This window comes from Podarcis liolepis (genome assembly GCF_965112155.1).
Source record: "Podarcis liolepis genome assembly, chromosome: 7".
NCBI classification, from domain to species: Eukaryota; Metazoa; Chordata; class Lepidosauria; order Squamata; family Lacertidae; genus Podarcis; species Podarcis liolepis.
The window spans coordinates 15,383,631-15,400,617 of NC_139561.1; the positions used below are offsets into that span (position 1 = coordinate 15,383,631).

General features: G+C 47.2%; 1 protein-coding gene across 1 annotated transcript in view; it reads right to left on the bottom strand.

The window, feature by feature from the left end:
• IGSF21 (immunoglobin superfamily member 21) overlaps positions 1 to 14,171 on the bottom strand; it is a 237,880-nt gene extending 223,709 nt beyond the window's left edge. The window contains exon 1 of the mRNA XM_083512699.1: positions 13,241 to 14,171. Within this exon, the coding sequence (XP_083368825.1) occupies positions 13,241 to 13,298 (58 nt within the window). The 5' untranslated portion in view covers positions 13,299 to 14,171. The remainder of the gene's footprint in view (positions 1 to 13,240) is intronic.
• Between the last annotated feature and the right edge of the window lie 2,816 nt (positions 14,172 to 16,987).

Below are 16,987 nucleotides of genomic sequence, written 5' to 3' on the forward strand. Positions count from 1 at the left end.
AATACACTTTCCCCCAAAGGTTTCCACAATTCTGCCACTAGTGTTTGATTTGGGGTGTGTAGTTTCAATGCACAGAAATGCAAGATTGTATGTAGCAACTGAGTGATTTTACAGACTCAGGGTTGTGCCATGGAAGTTGGAGCAAGCTTGTTTTCTGCTGCTCTGGAAGATAGGACCTGAACCAAAGGATTCCAATTGCAAGGAAGGAAATTCCTACTATCATCTAGATATGTGTATGTGGCTAGATAGATAGCTAGGCTGAATCTGCCCATATTGTATATAAAACTGCTGTGAAAATGCTTTAAAAAAACAGCAACACCACGTTTTAAAATATACATGCAATTTGCCATTCGCTCACCAGTGCCATCTAGTATCACATTTGTATAATGCACTTAAAACACACTTAAAATGTTATATTTGCAGCTGTATAGCTGAGTCCCTAGACAGACGGATAGACATGTATGTCATTTGGGATGTTTGGTGCAAGCCGAAAAGAAATATTTTATATGCATACATGGACGAATAGTTTCCTCCTCTCCTGCTCACAACTACCCTGTGAGGTGGACTTCACTCACAGGTGGTAATTGTACCCCAATGACCTCTGTGAACTTCATGATGGAACAAGCATTACAATCATGCCCCCCCAAACCACAGTCAACTCTCTAACCCCAGTTGCTGTACTTTTTGGGGGGACCCACCTTGGATCTATAAACTCATTCCCAGTGCCCCCTACCATATAATAAGAGTACTCTTCAGAATAGCTGCTTGCATGATCCACTAAGGAAGTTAACCACACAGCAAAATTCAAAGAAGCCACAATTAATTGCACATTTACTTAAATTCCAGTTAAAACGATCTAATTAATTCAGCAAAATGAATGAACTTGATCCAATGATAGCAACCCCCCCCCCCTGCAAACTCTGGCAGTGATTGACACCTCCAGAACGGCAGTACCGCCCACTTTGGGAACCAGTGCTCTAACCACTATCCTCCATGTTGCCTTCCACAGAAGCAGGCTGGAAGGGCCAGATAAGATGCAAAGTAGGTTTTTCCTCATTTCCCCGCATTTTGCTATCTGCACTCCAGACAAAGGCTCTCTGATATTTCAAAAGCAACACACACAGGGGAACGAACACACACACACACACACACACACACACACACACACACACGAGAGAGAGAGAGAGAGAGAGAGAGAGAGAGAGAGAGAGAGAGAGAGCGCAAGTGATTGACAGTTTATTTTAGGAAGGCTGTCAAAGAGGACGAAGGAACAATAATGGCGGGGAGATAACGGAAGTGCCCAGTCATTAGCTACACACACACACACACACACACACACACACACACACACTTAAAGGTAGGAGCCATCAGTATAATAAGAACTTCTGCAGGAAGCTAAGGGTGCAGAGGAAGTTTTGGCAGGTGGACAAAAAATATAGGACTAGGCAGATCCCTTGCAACCTTGCAGTTCCGAGGCTGCCTGTGAGTTGAGATGATTTATGAGCCATGGGGAGGAGAGGATGATGGGAGGAGATTAACCTGTCTTGTCCTCCTTGAGTCAGGGCCCTCCTGGTCCCATCATTCTGGAAACCATCTTGTCCAGAAATGTCTTTTGTAGGCACTTCTCTCGGGCTCTGGAAGTGTGCTGGTCCCGGGGGCTAACCGAGAGGCGAGGTCCGAGTCCAGTCCAAGGTCGAGGGTGCGGTATGGAGGCAGTCTGTCAAAGCTGAAGCTGGGTCCAAGGCGGGGAGTTGGGTGGTGCCAGGAACTCTGGTAGAAGAGCAGGGCAGGGTGCAGGCAGGAACAGGTTAGCAACAACGTTGCTCCCACAACCTGAGACTGGGGCTGGCTGGCTTTTATCTGCCCCGAGGCATAGGGTGGCCCCGGTCCACAGGTGACTCGCCTCTCCTGGCCTGGAGGCGAGGACTCCTCCTGCAGGAACTTAGTTCCCTCCGCCTCTCTGCCCTAAGCCTCTGCAGCTCAGGAGAAGCTGGAGGGTTACCAGACCCAGAGGCAACCTCCTCTTCCCCTGACGGGGCTGAGAGTGGAGCACCTGCAGGCAATGGCTCCTCCATCACCTCAGGAGCCAGAGCAGACTCAGCTGGTGCCTGCACATGAGGATCCAGCACAGGTGAGGACCCTTCAGGCTCAGGCCCCAGCCCCGGCTCAGCTGGTTCTGGAGGTGGGGACTCCTGTGCAGGCTGGGATTCCTCAGGTTCAGCCTCTGAGTCTGAATCCCAGGCCATCACAGGAAGCCTCAGGAGGCCTGACTTCATGTCCCCTATTCATCCATGAAGCTGGCTAGGTGTGATCTTAGGCAGTCACTCTCAGTCTAACCTACCCCACAGGGTTGTTGCGGGGATTAAACAGATGGGGTGGGGAACAGAAAATGGTGTACACCACCCTCAAAAGCCCTGGAGAAAACAGAGTTGTGAAGGAGGTAGCTGGGGCAGTGAAGGCAACCGTTGGAGAGAAGTGGTGATGAAGGTAGTTCAGGGCACTAATGGTCTAATTCAGGGATGGGGAACATCTGTGGCCCTCCAGATGTTGCTAGGCTGAGAACTCCCAGCAGCCCTGGCAGCCAGCACAGCCAATGGCCAGTGGATCAAGGTGGGGGTGTCATTCAGAAACATCTGGAGGACCACTGGTGTTCATCATCCTGTGCCATCCATCTGCCACCAATGAACCTCTTCACAGGTGCTGCCTTTGGTAATTTTTCCTAATACGGCGCCCTGTGCAAGTCCAGAATTTGGCACAGCCCAAATGGATCATCTCAATCATGGATCTACTCAATTTTGCATGCCTTCGGCTTGGTGCCCTGTGCCAGGGAACTGCTCACAACACCCTAAATCTGGCATTGCTCTCAACCTCCCATAAGCTATTCAGGAACCCTGCCATGGTATTCAGTTTTCCCTGCCCAGCCCCTGGTCCAAATGTTACTCATCGTGGTGTCAGATTTGCAGAGACAGAGAAGAAGAGAAAGAGGCGTGTTGAGGTGTAAACTGCTGGAGAGTATATAGCATACCCTACAACATTTCTCTGAGGAAAAGAGGGACATCCTCTTCCAGAATAATAATTTTATTATTTATACCCTGCCTGTTTGACTGGGTTGCCCTAGCCCAGGGGTCATCAAACTTTTTCAGCAGGGGGCCGGTCCACTGTCCCTCAGACCTTGTTGGGGGCCGGACCATATTTTTGGGGGGCGGTGGGGGAATGAATGAATTCCTATACCCCACCAAAAAACCCAGAGATGCATTTTAAATAAAAGCACACAATCTACTCATGTAAAAACACCAGGAAGGCCGCACAAATAACCCAGAGATGCATTTTAAATAAAAGGACACATTCTACTCATGTAAAAACACACTGATTCCCGGACCGTCCACGGGCTGGATTTAGAAGGCGATTGGGCTGGATCTGGCCCCCGGGCCTTAGTTTGCCTACTCATGCCCTAGCCACTCTGGGTAGCTTCCATATACAAACAAAAAAAATGAAACATTAAAAATATTCCCTATACAGGCCCGTCTTCATATGGCTCAGGGGATGGATAACTCCACATCCTCCAACATTTCTCCGATGAAAATAGGGGCATCCTTCAGCAATCCTCTGGTGAAAACAGGGACATCTTAAGGAAAAGTGGGATGTTTCGGGATCTCATCAGAAACTGGGACGGCTTCTGGAAATCTGGGACTGTCCCTGGGAAATAGGAACACTTGGAGGGTTTGATTATCTCGTTTCTCCCAGCTTCTTAATTGCTAGGCATGTAAAGGAAAGAAACTGATCGTGGACACAAAACTGGCTTCCTCCTCTCCCCACCCAACCTCTAGCTCGGGAAAACAACCACATCATCACTTTGAGAGGAAGAACAAGAGTGAGAGGCGCTTGCAACTGAGCTAAGGGAGCGTGCAGGGTTTCTGTCGTCCTGCACAAGAGGCCCCCGGGGACTGCTGCACAGGCACTTCATGAAGGGGGGGGGGAGGAGGAGGAGGAGGAGGAGGAGGAGGAGGAGGAGGAGGAGAGAGATGGCACAAAGAGTTCATGCAAGGGAACTCTGAGCATCGCCTCCTTCTGCCAGTGCAATTTCTTCTCGGACGGCTGAGCCCACAAGATAGGGTTGTTATTTTTATTTTTTTCAAGGGCCAGGGTGAAACGAGAAGCACCCTCTCAATTGAAGTCCTTTGGAGAGAGCAACCACCTCTAGCCTTTTTCACAATTAAGTCAAAGAGGTTGTTTCTTTGATGGCTTTCAAAAGCTGGTGGCTACTAGGTACAAGACACCTCCCTGTGTGATTTGGAGCAGGGCTGGAAGAAATGACATAAATCCACCTCTACACACACATTATTTATTTAGCACAGAGCCTAGGGCTTGCTGATCAGAAGGTCGGCGGTTCGAATCCCTGTGACGGGGTGAGCTCCCGTTGCTCAGTCTCTGCTCCTGCCAACCTAGCAGTTCAAAAGCACATCAAGTGCAAGTAGATAAATAGGTACCACTCCAGCGGGAAGGTAAATGGTGTTTCCGTGCACTGCTCCTGTTCGCCAGAAGCGGCTTTGTCATGCTGGCCACATGACCCGGAAGCTGTCTGTGGACAAATGCTGGCTTCTTTAGCCAATAAAGCAAGATGAGCGCTGCAGCCACAGAGTAGGCCACGACTGGACCTAATGGTCAGGGGTCCCTTTACCTTTACCTTTACCATGCCATATACTTTTCTTTTTAAAATTTCATTTATGGGTCACTTCTGATGGAGCATCTCCAAGCCGTTTCACGATACAGTCAAACCTTGGTTCTCGAACAGCTTAGCTGCTGAACAAATGGGCTCCCAGAAGTCAATGTTCCGGTTTGCAAATGTTCTTTTGGAAGCTGAACATCCAACGTGGCTTCCGCTTGAGTGCCTTGGTTTTTGAATGGTTTCGGGAGTCAAACAGACTCCTGGGATGGATTAAGTTTGAGAACCGAGGCTTCACTGTACAACAAAACATGCATTAACAGAATTTCACTACAGTGGTATCTCAGGATGTGAATGGGATCTGTTCTGGAGCCCCGTTCGCATCCTGAACAGAATGTAAGACGTGACAGCACGTCTGTGCATGCGCGGGTCACGTTTTGCCACTTCTGTGCATGTGCATGATGCCATTTTGAGCATCTGCGCATGCGCGAGCAGCGAAACCCGGAAGTAACGGGCTCTGTTACTTCCGGGTTGCTGCGGAGCACAGCCCGAAAGCACTCAACCTGAAGCACATTCAGTTATGACTGTATTCATAATGGAGTTGCATCCAACCTCAAACCAGTGGTTAGGGTGTTGGCCCAGGACCCGGAAGAGCAGGGTTCAAATCCCAACTAGGCCAAGGGATCAGCCTCAACAAAGGATTCAACAAGAGCCACCTTCTCCACTCCAAACTACCACAACAAACAGAGTTCAAAAAGGAACAGTTATGAGTATCTGGGGGGGGGGGAGAGAAATATGTGGGAATGTTCTGGGGTGCAGGAGAGGATATATTGACTAATTATATCCTTATCCAACTTGTGCTAACAAGTCCCCAAAATATCAGCAGAGTTTATAGACATTCCCCTTTAAGTTCGCAATGGTAACGTGTGCACAGGTTCGCTAGAACCTCTATAATAATTACTCTGGTAATTTCCCCTTTGTTCCCTCTTAAAATACAAGACACAACACAGTCTTTATAAAAGTATACAGAGTTTACTCACGATCTGTTCACAATATGATCCCAGATGGCAGACAGGCTTAAAAAGTTACATATACTTAGAATCTATCTTGTTGCAAGATAGACCTTATCTCCTCTCTTGGCTGAGAGCCAAGAGGGCATCTTTAGATGTTTCCTCATCGAAGGAAAATGGCAGAGAGTGTGAGATGGCTGCCTGCCCTGTGCTTTTGTCATTACCTGCACAGGTGAGGCCACACCCACCTCTGGTCACATGCGGAGGAAGTCCGTCCCCAGGAAGTTTACCTGCTTGCTGGACAGACATCCCTCCCCATGTTCTAACATGTACACTCTAGGAATGTTGTCATTGACTGCTCCTGTGTTTACATCCCACAAAATAGACATATGAGAACACAAGAGGAGCAGGCCAGTTGCCCATATAGTCCAGCATCTTGTTCTCAGTGGCCAAGAAGATGCCTGTGGGAAACCCACAAGCGGGAACCAAGCACAAGCTCCCCTAACTTCCTACGGTTTCCAGCAACTGATATTCAGAAGCTTTGCTGCCTCCAAAACTGCAAAGCATAGCCATCGATAGCCCTCTCCTCCATGAATTTGTCCAATCCTCTTTTAAAGTCATCCAAGTTGGTGACCATCGCTGCTTCCTGTGGGAGCAAGTGCCATGGTTTTAACTCCTCGCAGTGTAGAGAAGGACTTTCTTCTGTCTGTCCCGAATCTTCACTGGGCACATGTAAGTGAAGACAGAGTTAAGCGGAGAAAGGCAGTTGTTCTACATCACCCGTTCAACAGAGAACGACAAATCTCCCAGGCTTCGTGGAAGAACCTGGTAGGGAAAGATGAAGCTGTGATGGAATCTGAAGCAGCGCTATCTCCAGCAGAAGATAGTGGGTAAAAATACTGAATCAAATGTAGTTTTCAAAAGAATCCAGATTGCCTCAGCCTCCCCTAAAGATTATATGGCTGTAATAAATTTTAAAAAATGAGGACATCTTCCGCTAAAATCCAGAACAATATGGAAAACCAGCCAGCCAGCTTAAACCCACAGAACATCCATTAAAAAGGACTGCTGTTATCTGGAAAGCAATCAATAAAATCCACAATCGGAGCTTCTTGATGGGCCATTCCATTGTGAAGCCGAACATCCGGGGGTAGCGTGGTTAAATTCACCAACACAGAAGAAGTAAGAATGCATAACTCACCATTTTCAGAAGACTCCAGTACATGTTGAAGGGATCCACCACTCCATTTTTTTTATTTTTTTTTGCTAGCTTGATATTCTTAACAAAAAATGTTTGCCTGTCACTGGCTATGACTAAACACCTGCTTCTCTCAATTTTTCATTTCTGGGGAGGGTTCCTCCTCCCTCATGTTAGAAGTTCAACTACCCACTAAGACCCAGCACCTCCCTTTTCATATACCACTTGGTCAGCTGACCTGCATATCACATCACCATAAGCAGGTGGGCTTATCTCTTTCCCTTGCCCACGCCCTCTTAAAGAGACATTGACAACCATTCCAGGGGGAGTGGAAATGGAAGAGGGTGATATATGAGAGTCCCAATTTAGAACACACAAGCATTGGGGTTTGTATTCTGTCAAGACCTACTCAGATTAGGTCCTTTTTGAAACTCACAAACCTAAGTTAATCGTGTCTATTAAATTTGACGGTGCTACTCAGAGTAGCACTAGGGCAGGCATCCCCAAACTTGGCCCTCCAGCTATTTTGGGACTACAATTCCCATTATCCCTGACCACTGGTCCTGTTAGCTAGGGATGTAGGGAGTTGTAGTCCCAAAACAGCTGGAGGGCTGAGCTTGGGGATTCCTGTACTAGGGCAATAGACTGCTTTGATCCACTTTAACTGTGCGTGTCCTAAAGTTCCAGAGTTCACTTAAATCCCTCCTGTGAAATATTGACAGCCTTGCAGCACCTTAAGGGACATGTTTACTGACATTTCTGCCACCACATCCCTTGAACGCCTGTCTATGATGTGCGGGAAGAGGACAAACAGCCAAACCCCAGAATCATCATCGCACCGCACAATGTCTCATTACAAAGAGATAGAATCATAGAATTCTACTTGGAAAGGAACACCAGAGGCCTTTTAGTCCAACCCCCTGCAATTCAGGAATCACAGCTCAAGAGGTGGCCATCTAACTTCTGCTTACAAACCTCCAAGGAAGGAGAGTCCATCACCTTCTGAGGGTGTCTGTTCCACGGTCAAACAGCTCTTACCCTCAGAAAGTTCTCCCTAATGTTTAGTTGGAATGTCTTTCCTTGTCATTTGAATCCATTGGTTTGGGTCCTCCCCTCTGGAGGAGCTGAAAACAAGCTTGTTCCCATGGAACAGCCCTTCAGATATTTGGAGATATTCAGTCTTCTCTTCTCCAGGCTAAACACAAGCAGCTCCCTCATAAGGCTTGCTTTCTAGACCCTTGATCATCTTAGTTGCCCTCCTCTGTGCACGTTCTGGTTTGTCAATATCCTTCTTAAACTGTGGAGCCCAGAACGGGACACAGGACTCCAGGCGGGGTCAGATCAAGGCAGAAAACAGTGGCTCAGTTACTTCCCTTGATCTGGACACTGTACTATTCTGTACAGTGTCCAGATCAACATTACACTGTAATATTACTATGTAATATTCCTCTGCCTTTTGGCCCATCTTGCAGACACCAGGCGAGCCACTTTTCCATGACACAGAGGCACAGAATGATTTCCAGGCCATTAATTTATTTTACCACCACCGAGGCAGCTTTAAAAGAAAAGATCATCCAACTTCTGTTGGCTTTCTATTATTTAAAGCCTTTTTACAGTATGTCCATTGATTGAGAATCTCTCTCTCTCTCTCTCTCTCTCTCTCTCTCTCTCTCTCTCTCTCTCTCTCTCTCTTTCTCCTTGCAGAATGAAGCAGTCAGCACAGGAGAAGCAGACACACACAGAGCTCATAGAGAGATGGTTGGAGGCGAGGAATTGCAGGGGGTCACAGTCTCCCTCGATGAAGCCACAAGTGTGAGAATCTGAAGGGAGAAGTTTGCAAAGTTCACATCGCTGCATGGCACGTGCCTGCACATGAAGCCGCCCTCTGCTGGAGGAACGAGGGAATCCCAGCCAATCTGAGCTCCCGTGTTTATTCTTTGCTCAGAACTCAGGAAGGAGAAAAGAGATTTTGAAGACCTGCTTCTAGAATAAGGAGACACATCCTCGCACAAGCCCCAGAGAACTCAGTCAGACTCGGAGTAGAAACATAAGCACATAAGTTGAGCCCTGCTGGATAATAATAATAATAATGATGATGATAATAATAATAATAATAATAATAATAATAATAATAATAATAATTGTACCCTGTCCATCTGACTGGGTTGCCCCAGCTACTCTAAGGGGCTTCCAACATACAGTGGTAACTCAGGTTACATACGCTTCAGGTTACATACACTTCAGGTTACAGACTCTGCTAACCCAGAAATAATACCTCGGGTTAAGAACTTTGCTTCAGGATGAGAACAGAAATTGTGCTCCAGCGGCACAGCGGTAGCGGGAGGCCTGATTAGCTGAAGGGGTGCTTCAGGTTAAGAACAGTTTCAGGTTAAGAACGGACCTCCGGAATGAAATAAGTACTTAACCCGAGGTACCACTGTATATAAAAACATAGTAAAGCAATGTCATTAAAAAGCTTCCCTATACACGGCTGCCTCCAGATGTCTTCCAAAGGTTATATACAGTAGTTACTTATCTCCCTGACATCTGCTGGGAGGGCGTTCCACAGGGATTGCATCACTGCCAAGAAGGCCCTCTGCCTGTCTCCCTGTAGCATCACTTCTCGCAGTGAGGGAACCACCAGAAAGCCCTCGGGTCAGGCTTTCAGCACCCTCATCAGAGAGTGGTCACCCAGGTGCCCCATAGAACTTCTCAAACACAGAGGAGCCCTCCCCTCCTGTGGTTCCCATTTGAATGTAAGAACATCAGAGGATCAGGGCAATGGCCCACCTGGTCTAGCAGCCTGTTCTCACAGCCATCAACAAGATGACCCAATGGGAAGCCTGCAAGGAGAATTTGAGCAACCCCAAAGTATTGGAAGACACAAGATCTACCCACTCTGGAAGAATGGCAGATGAAGGTGATGGACTACATGGAATTGGCGGAAATGACTGGCAGAATCCGAGACCAGGGAGAAGATTGGAAGAAATTTAAAGACTATTTACAGAAATATTGCAAAATTAATGAATGTTAGAATGATGTCAGAATGAAGTTCAGTGGTTTAAGCAGCAATGTTATAAAGGTGTATGTAAAAATGGATTGTTAACAGGTGAGAATCCAAGGTTATAATATATTATGTTAAAGGACTAAGATAAAAACAAAGAGGGAAAGAAATTGCTGAATTAACTAACTGAATTGGAATACAAAAAGGGAGGCGTGAGGAGGTCAGGGAAACAAGGAAATGAATGTAAGGTATGGAAAGACTGATGTATTTTTTTAAGTGTTTTTTATCTTTTTGTTTTTTTGTTTTTCTTTTATTTTTATTTTTGTCTTTCTTTTTCTTCTTTTTTAATTCATGTAATTCTTTTCTTTGAAACCTTAATAAATATCATTAAAAAAAGAGAGAGAGAATTTGAGCAACCCCTCTCTTCCTGTGGATCCCAGAAACTGTGATTCACATATATTTGCTTCCCCTGACCATGGAAGCAGAGCATAGCCATTGTGGTTAGTAGCCATAGACAGCCCTCTTCTCGCCCATGAATTTGTCCCATCCAGATTTGTGGCCTCCTGCAGGAGCAACTTAAGGCAACTTATCATCCCTAAATCCAGTAGTGGCTGGTGCCCACTAGGACCAGTGGGGCAGAAGTCAGAGACCCCACCAGGATGGCTCCAGGGCACAGTGAGAGGTGGAGCCAACTCATTCTGCTTTTGCCCCCATCTTCCAGCTCCTCCCTGCTACATGAGGGAACTAGCAAGCGGAACCACCTTCCAGACTGGAAGAAAGGAAAAGGGCAAACGAAGACTGGCTGAGGGCAGACTGAGGTTGGGAGGGCAGTGCCCCTTTCACCCCAGTGGACCAGCTTCCACTGCAAAAAACAACAACAATAAATAACAAATAAATAAATAACAGGACAATAAATGATGTTATCAGGTGCTATTGGTTCTCAGAAAAGCAGAATCCACGGAGTGCAGAGGGGCCAAGGACACTGAACCCAGTCCTTACACACTGTACAGACAAGAATTTAGGCCAGGGTTTGCCATATGGGGAGATCACAGCAGAGAAGTGGCTTGGGGAAGTGATCATGTCTCTAGATTGCTCCGGTAAGTAAGCCAAGCTGTGTCATGCAAGCGAAGCTCTGCCACTGGTGCCACCATTGCCACTCCCGAAACCCAGCCTACACTCTTTGGCCAGCTCCTATTGCCTTGCTTCATGAAAAGAAAAGAAAAGAAAAGAAAAGAAAAGAAAAGAAAAGAAAAGAAAAGAAAAGAAAAGAAAAGAAAAGAAAAGAAAAGAGTGTACAGATCACATATAAAGCAGCCAGGTCAAAAGAGCTCAAGCACCAACACAAATACTGTATGTATTTATTCCACTTTAAAAACAACAAGACCAAGCTGAGAAAGAGTCCATTGTAACCCCATAGCTTGCCTCCCGCATTATAAACTTAAGATGCTGTAAATAAAAGTAGAATCATTCCTATTTTGAACACAAACACACTTACATTTTCTTTGCTTCCAATACTGTCATTTATTGTTCTGAATGTCTAGGCAGAAGCAATACTTTGCCTTGTTCACCTCCACCACCAACGGGAGGTCCTCATAATCAAATAAATCCCACCAAAGGCCGCATATCGAATCCTTCTTGCTACTTCCCCAAAGAGTCGAGGGAAGAAGAAGTCGTCCCTTCCTTCCAGCAACTTGTTTTCTCAACCAGCTGCCTGACATTATTCACGGTTATTACTCATTCAAATTTCAGCTCACCTGGAAGATTTGAGTTGGGCTATTATAGGAAGAAGGGGCGGGAGGACACCCATAAACTCAGTGCTGTATCGACAGTATGCGATAACCTAGGCTGGAAGCACTTGAACTGGATTTTCACTCCGAATCAAAAGGGAAAGCATCGGCAAAGAGGTATCAACCACCAATTCCTTTCCCTACCCCCCCCCCCAAAAAAAACCCCACTGCAAAAAAATGAGAGGAGAAAAGAACATCCCCCCCCCCCCCCCGCCCAGCTCAGAAATTACAACAGGGTTAAGTTTGGAGACTGAAATCATCCAAGGATTGGTGTGGCTGACCAGAGGTGATAGGAGAGTGTGACTTTCTGAGAACTCCCATTGCTATGGGGGAAAATAGGATTGGAATTGAAACACAATATTGCATTGGGGTCCATTCTGGCTCTGTCAATACATGCCCCAAAGTCTGGGCAGGTGGGTGGGTGCTCAATAAATCAGTTCCTTTGAAAAAATAAATAAGGGGAACTTTCTGCTTTTGCTCTCCGGATCACACACACACACACACACACACACACACACACACAGCATCAACCCATCTGCCCTCAAGTAACCCCTGGAAAAAAGAGCCTGAGCTAATGAAAGTCTTTTGCTTGTTCCTGTTGTTTTTAGCCTAAATTCAATCTCAAAATAACAAACACACCGCACAATTTCCCAAAGGGAACGAACACACACGAGAGAGGGAGAGGGGTGTGTGTGTGTGTGTCAATGTATCTGCTGTTCAACAAACCGGTCCAGAGTTTGAGTCCAAAGGTAAACCCACAAAACAAGCAACCTCCCTTTTTATCCTCCCTCCCACCCTCTTTTCTCTGTGAACCCCCCAGGTTACTTATCCCCAACATACTCCTCCTCCATCACCCCCTCTCCTTTTGGTTTTTTTCGCCTCTTTTCGCCCAAACCGGGTTGTGTTTTCTCCAGAAGACGACAACAGCTCGTCAGATGCCATTGAAAAGTCTATTGTCCGCTTGCAACCTGGTTCCACAATGGATGCTGATTGTGGGGGCTTCGGGGGAAGGGGGGTGTTATTATCATAATAATTATTGCGACCACCACCAGAGGAAAAAAAGAGAAAGTGTTTGCTTTGGCATTTGATAAGGCTTTTCATAGATCCATGCACAACATCACTGCCTCCTAACTTGGGGGGGGGGGGAGAGGGAGAGAGAGAGACCCACTCAACTCTTAGCAGTTGAGGTCCAACAAAGGGCAGCTTTGAAGGACCAGAGAACAGGAGCATTAAACAACCAAGCCAGGATGGGGAAAGTTGGCATGAGTTGGGAGAAAACACCCCGTTCATCTCCCACTGACTTCCCTCTGCCCAGCTCCAAAGCATCCTCTATTGACTTGAACGGGGAAAGGAGAGCGGTTTGATGCCCCGAGCTAAAATTCTCTCGCCGTTCGTGGCTTTGGAGAGAACCTGAGCAGCGTTGGTTTGGGAGGGGGTGCTGGCGTCGCATGGGATTCTTGCATCTCCTTTGGTGATGGGGGGACATGAAAGCCATGCCTCTATCCTCTCTTTCTCTCTCCCCCACCCCACAACCCGCCGCCGCCGCAAAAAAAGCAGGTGTCTCTCGTACACACTCACCCAGCACCGCATCTAAGAGTTTGAGGAATAGGAAGCAGAGAGGCAGCAGGCGGTTCATTGTGGGTGTCTTGGCCCCCCGGATAGAAACTCCATCTGGTTTAGAAGCACCTCGGCTCTCCGCATGGCGAGGCTCCTCCGGAAGGCAAGGCGGGCAGGGAAGACGGGGTGCCTGAGCATCCGTGGCCGGCGGCGGAGGAACACATCGTGGATGCCTGCTGGGGAGGGGTTTGGAGACGGAGGAAATGTAGAAAGAAACCCCTCTCTCCCCGCAGAAAAAAAGGAAAACGGGGAGCGGGGAGGGAAGGCAGGCGATGGCAAGAGAGGAGTATGTCCGAAAGACCACGAAGGCGAATGGTACCGAGGGGATGCTGAGAGTGGTACCCAGAGGATGCTGAGAGTGGTACCCAGAGGATGCCGAGAGTGGTACCCAGAGGATGCACCTGTTCAGTCCCTGCCTCTCTTTCTCCTCCCGTGGAATAAGCAGATTAGCAGCTGGAGTTTGGGATCTTCAACTCATCCTTCTTTCCTCCTTTTTCCTCCTTTTCTTATTCTTTCTTCTTCTTCCTCCTCCTCCTCCTCCTCCTCCTCCTCCTCCTCCTCCTCTCTCTCTCTCTCTGCCCCCTCCCCCTTGTGCTGGCGTCTGTATTATACAGACTTTTCTTTAATCCATTCTAGGCTCCTCTGCTCTCGTCCTTTAAGCCGGATTTATTGCAGCAAGAGAGAGTGAGAGAGGAGAGAAAAGCCAGTCCCTCTCTTCTATTGCACCTCCCTCCCCAGCGCTCTCTCATGCTCTCTCTCTCTCTCTCTCTCTCTCTCTCTCTCTCTCTCTCGAGGCTTAACCCTTTAGCAGCCAACCCCCACGCTGATTCCACATTCCAAGTCAAGGAGAGACGCCTGGAAAGTCAGCGCGGAGATTTAATCTGCAGCAATAATAATGACAACACGTCAATTTATGTGCAGGTATGAATGGGGAAGGAAGTCTCAGCCCCGATATGGAGATGGTACGTGTTTGCACGTAAAAAGTGATGTTTGCAAATTCCGCTTTTAAACCTTCCTTTGATAGTCTTGTTTGGGGAGGAGTCAGTGATTCAAAATCTCCCTTCTGCTCTGGCTCTAATAAGAAGCGTTAGGCACGTTGTTCTGCGCTCTCTCTCTCTTTCTCTCTCTCATTTTCTCAGTCTTCCCAACTGCAAAATGGGTATAATAACCTTACAAGGTTGTGTCATCATCATCATCATCACTTATCACCCCTCATTCACTCAAAGGTCTCCAGGTTGGTTAAAACAATTAAAACATAATTTGAGAAACACTTTAAAAAAACATACAATTACAGAAATAAGGTAGAGCCTAAAAATAAACATCCCAAGTGTCAAAAGCCAGGTTAAAGAGTATTTGTAAGAACTGGGAGCCAGAGAAAGGCCTTTGAAACACTTTGAACATTGGAAAGGACTATATCAGGGGTCAGCAAACCTTTTCAGCAGGGAGCCGGTTCACTGTCCCTTAGACCTTGTGGGGGGGGGGAGAATGAACGAATTCCTATGCCCCACAAATAACCCAGAGATGCATTTTAAATAAAAGCACACATTCTACTCATGCAAAAACACCAGGCAGGCCCCACAAATAACCCAGAGATGCAGTTTAAATAAAAGGGCACATTCTACTCATGTAAAAACACACTGATTCCGGGACCGTCCACGGGCTGGATTTAGAAGGCGATTGGGGCAGATCCAGCTCCCAGGTCTTAGTTTGCGTACCCATGGACTATATCAATGCCCGGCTGGATCAGGTCACAGGAGCCTCCTCCCTTCCTGTGGTTTCCAGCAACTGGTATTCAGAAGCATTACTGGATCTGACCAAGGAGGCAGAGCATAGCCACTGTGGCTAGTAGTCACTGAGAGCCCTCTCCACCATGAATCTGCCCAAGCCACCCAACTTGGTAGCCGTCACTGCCTCCTGCAGGAGTGAGTTCCATAGTTTAACTCTGTGCTGTGCAAATAGGTATGCCATGGATCTTGCAACATTCACCTTTCCGTGTCCTTATTAGCTAGGGTTGCCATAGTTCAAAAAGTAAAAACCAGGGGAACCCCCAAAGTTGTTGATTCCCCCAGGACATCAATTCTGCCTTTGAAATCCCAGTAACAGCAACAAAAGCTCCATATACTGTGGGAGTGAGTGCCATAGTTTAACTCTGTGCTGCTCAAAGAGGTAGAATCATAGAATCATAGAAGTGTAGAGCTGAAAAGGATCCGGAGGAATCCTGCCCTGGGTGGCCTCAAACCACCAAACTTCTGGCTAAGAGCCAGACACACTGACCCATTGTGCCACCTGAGACCAAGCAGTAATTCCTTATTTCTGTCCTCAATCTTCCAAATTCAGCGTCTGACATCCTTATTAGCTATGACAGGAACAGAAGCTCTGTACGATTAAGAAGCTGACCTCCTGATACTGGATGCTGGGGGAGATATAATGAGGAGGGGCTCTTATCTTCAAGCCCCACTTTCAAATTCTTTTTGGGAAGCATCTGATTGGACACCCTAGGAAGCACCATGCTGGAATAGATAGATCTTTGGTCTGATCCAGCCGGTAACATCTTACTTCCACTGCTGAGAGCTGGTAAGAAGTAGGTATTACGGTCTTCAGATGCTCCTTTGCCAAGGGCATCAGGGAAAATACTCACCATCTGTGCGTCGTACAGGCCCCAGGCACACAGCTAAACATGAGCCTACAGGCACTAGAGGGCGCTGTGATGCACAAGCAGAGGCCTGGCTGCCATCACCTGTGGTTATCTCCTCCACTGCCTGTGGTCAGGGAAGACATTCCAATTAAAACGATTTCCCCCAATTAAATTGCTTTAAATTAATGTCTGGGGAAAGCCGGTGAAACGAAAAGGCAGCCTGGAAATCCAGAGCTACATCTGGCTGTGTCCTCGGCTAGCTTTTCCAGCTCTGTCTCCCGGTGAGAAATAAGCCAGATATTGCCAATCCTGTATCCCAATCGGATGCTGTGACACTAGGATTTGTGGGCATCCAATGAAACCCAAGGTTGGGTGGTTCAAAAAGTTCTTCTTCAAACAGTGCGTTGATGATCTGTGGAACTCCTTTCTGCAGGAGACAGCGATGGCCATCAGCTTTAAAAGGGAATGAGGAAATTCACGGAGGAGAGGGCTATTGATGGCTACTAGCCACAGGAGGGGAGATCTTATATTCAGATCCTGCTTGAGGGTTCCACACGCTCCCTTCTTTTCCATCCCTCGTTGCTCCTGAATCCTGCAGGTATTCTGAAGTAGGGTAGGGGGGTAGGGAGTAAGGTGCAAGTATCCAGAACCCATTTGAATTAATGCATGGGTAGGCAAACCAGATCTGGCCCAAATGCCTTCTAAATCCGGTCCACAGACGGTCCAGGAATCAGTGTGTTTTTACATGAGTAGAATGTGTGCCTTTATTTAAAATGCATCTCTGGGTTATTTGTGGGGCATAGGAATTCGTTCATTCCCCCTCCCCCAAAAAAATATAGTCCGGCCCCCAAAAGGTCTGAGGGACAGTGGACTGACCCCCTGCTGAAAAAGTTTGCTGACCCCTGCATTAATGCTGCGACCTACTTAAGGCCATTAATTTCAGTGGGTCTACTCTGTAGGACTTTGTATCCAGCCTTAACCATAATCCTTTGAAGGGTTAAAAACTGTGCACCTGCCCAGTGAGGAGTGTGGTCTGGTCAGAGTTCTGGGGGTCATAAGCAGAGTTTGCAGGG